General features: G+C 60.5%; 1 protein-coding gene across 1 annotated transcript in view; it reads right to left on the bottom strand.

Annotated features, from left to right (window-relative positions):
• Positions 1-1,664: 1,664 nt before the first annotated feature.
• The window catches only part of LOC102038437 (potassium voltage-gated channel subfamily H member 2-like), a gene marked incomplete at its 5' end in the record, with an annotated part of 2,379 nt that continues 2,181 nt past the window's right edge, over positions 1,665-1,862 (bottom strand). The window contains 1 exon segment of the mRNA XM_031065654.1: positions 1,665-1,862. This exon segment is cut by the window's right edge and continues 180 nt beyond it. Within this exon segment, the coding sequence (XP_030921514.1) occupies positions 1,665-1,862 (198 nt within the window).

Below are 1,862 nucleotides of genomic sequence, written 5' to 3' on the forward strand. Positions count from 1 at the left end.
CCACTGCTGGCCCGGCTGTAGTGTGGGATACCCATCACTGTGGAGGGTGCCCATTGTCATGGGGTCCCCACTGTCACTGGGGGTCCCCGCTGTCACGGGGGGGTCCATCACCAGAAAGTGCCCTTTGTCACGGGGGTGCCATCAGCACAGGAGTGTCCCCATCAGCACAGGAGTGTCCCCATCATCACGGGAGTGCCCACTGTCACAGCAGTCCCCATCACCACACGGGTTCCCACTGTCACCAGACCCCATAATTGTGAGGGTCCCCATGGTCATGGAGGGGCATCATTGTCATCATCAGTGCCAAGAGTCATCCAGGGAATTCTCAGATGCCTGAGCCCACCTGTCCCCCAGCACTGCCAAGGCCACCACTGACCATGTCCCCAAGTGCCACATCCACAGGGTTTTCAAATCCCTTCACCAATGGGGACTCCACCATGGCCCTGGGCAGCTGGGCCAGGGCCAGATCACCCTTCTAGGGAAGGAATTTTCCCAATATCCAACCTGAACCTCCCCTGGCAACCCTTGAGGTCCCTGCTCCCTGGGAGCAGAGCCCAACCTCCCCGGCTGTGCCCTCCTGGCAGGAGCTGTGCAGAGCCACAAGGTCCCCCTGAGCCTCCTTTGCTCCAGGCTGAGCCCCTTCCCAGCTCCCTCAGGGATTCTCCAGCCCCTTCCCAGCTCCTCAGGGATTCTACAGCCCCTTCCCAGCTCCCTCAGGAATGTTCCATGGGGCTGGTGTGGGAACAGATGTCCCCAGCCCATGGATCTCTGCAGAGCCTCCTGTCCCCAGCAGAGCCACCTGTGTCACCTGAGGACAGGCCACGAGGGGCCCTGATCCCCAGAGCGTCAGTGAAGGTGTCAAACAGGGACAGCCCCAAAACTGAGCCTGGGGGTGATCCTGCAGCCCCCCATGTGTGTGCGGGTGCAGATACAGGTGTCACACACAGGTGTGGGGACACACACAGCTCTGCACACTCACAGGAGTGGGGACACACACAGGTTTGCACAATTACAGGGGTGCACACACACAAGTGTGAGGGTACACATACAGCTCTGCACACTCACGGGTGCTCTCACACCCCATCAGCACGATGCAGATGGAGATCTCCTGGAGCTGGTTGTACTCAGAGCTGGTGTTGGGGGATGGTTGCCAAGGCCCCCGGGGCTCTCACACGCACCCGGCTGCACACGCAGGTGCCCACACACACCCGGGTGTGCAGCACACACTCACACAGCTCTGACACACACACAGGTGCTCACACACACCTGGGTGTTGCAGCACACACTCACACAGCTCTGACACACACACAGGTGCTCACACACACCTGGGTGTTGCAGCACACACTCACACAGCGCTCACACTCAGGTGCTCACACACACACAGGTGCTCACACACACCCAGGTGTGCAGCACACACTCACACAGCTCTGACACACACACAGGTGCTCACACACACCTGGGTGTTGCAGCACACACTCACACAGCGCTCACACTCAGGTGCTCACACACACACAGGTGCTCACACACACCTGGGTGTTGCAGCACACACTCACACAGCGCTCACACTCAGGTGCTCACACACACCCAGGCAGCAGCGCACACTCACACAGACCTGGCTGCACACCCAGGTGCCCCTGCACACCCAGGAGCGCAGGCACACCCACTCACAGCCCGGGGCACTCACATCCGATCAGCATGACGCAGATGGAGAAGATCTTCTCGGAGTTGGTGTTGGGGGACACGTTGCCGAAGCCCACGCTGGTGAGGCTGCTGAAGGTGAAGTAGAGCGCCGTGACGTACTTGTCCTTGATGGAGGGCCCGAAGCTGCCGTTCAGGGGCTTGTCGGTCTCCTGTCCCCGAGC

The sequence above is a fragment of the Geospiza fortis genome, unplaced genomic scaffold (genome assembly GCF_000277835.1).
Source record: "Geospiza fortis unplaced genomic scaffold, GeoFor_1.0 scaffold1917, whole genome shotgun sequence".
Classification (NCBI taxonomy): Eukaryota; Metazoa; Chordata; class Aves; order Passeriformes; family Thraupidae; genus Geospiza; species Geospiza fortis.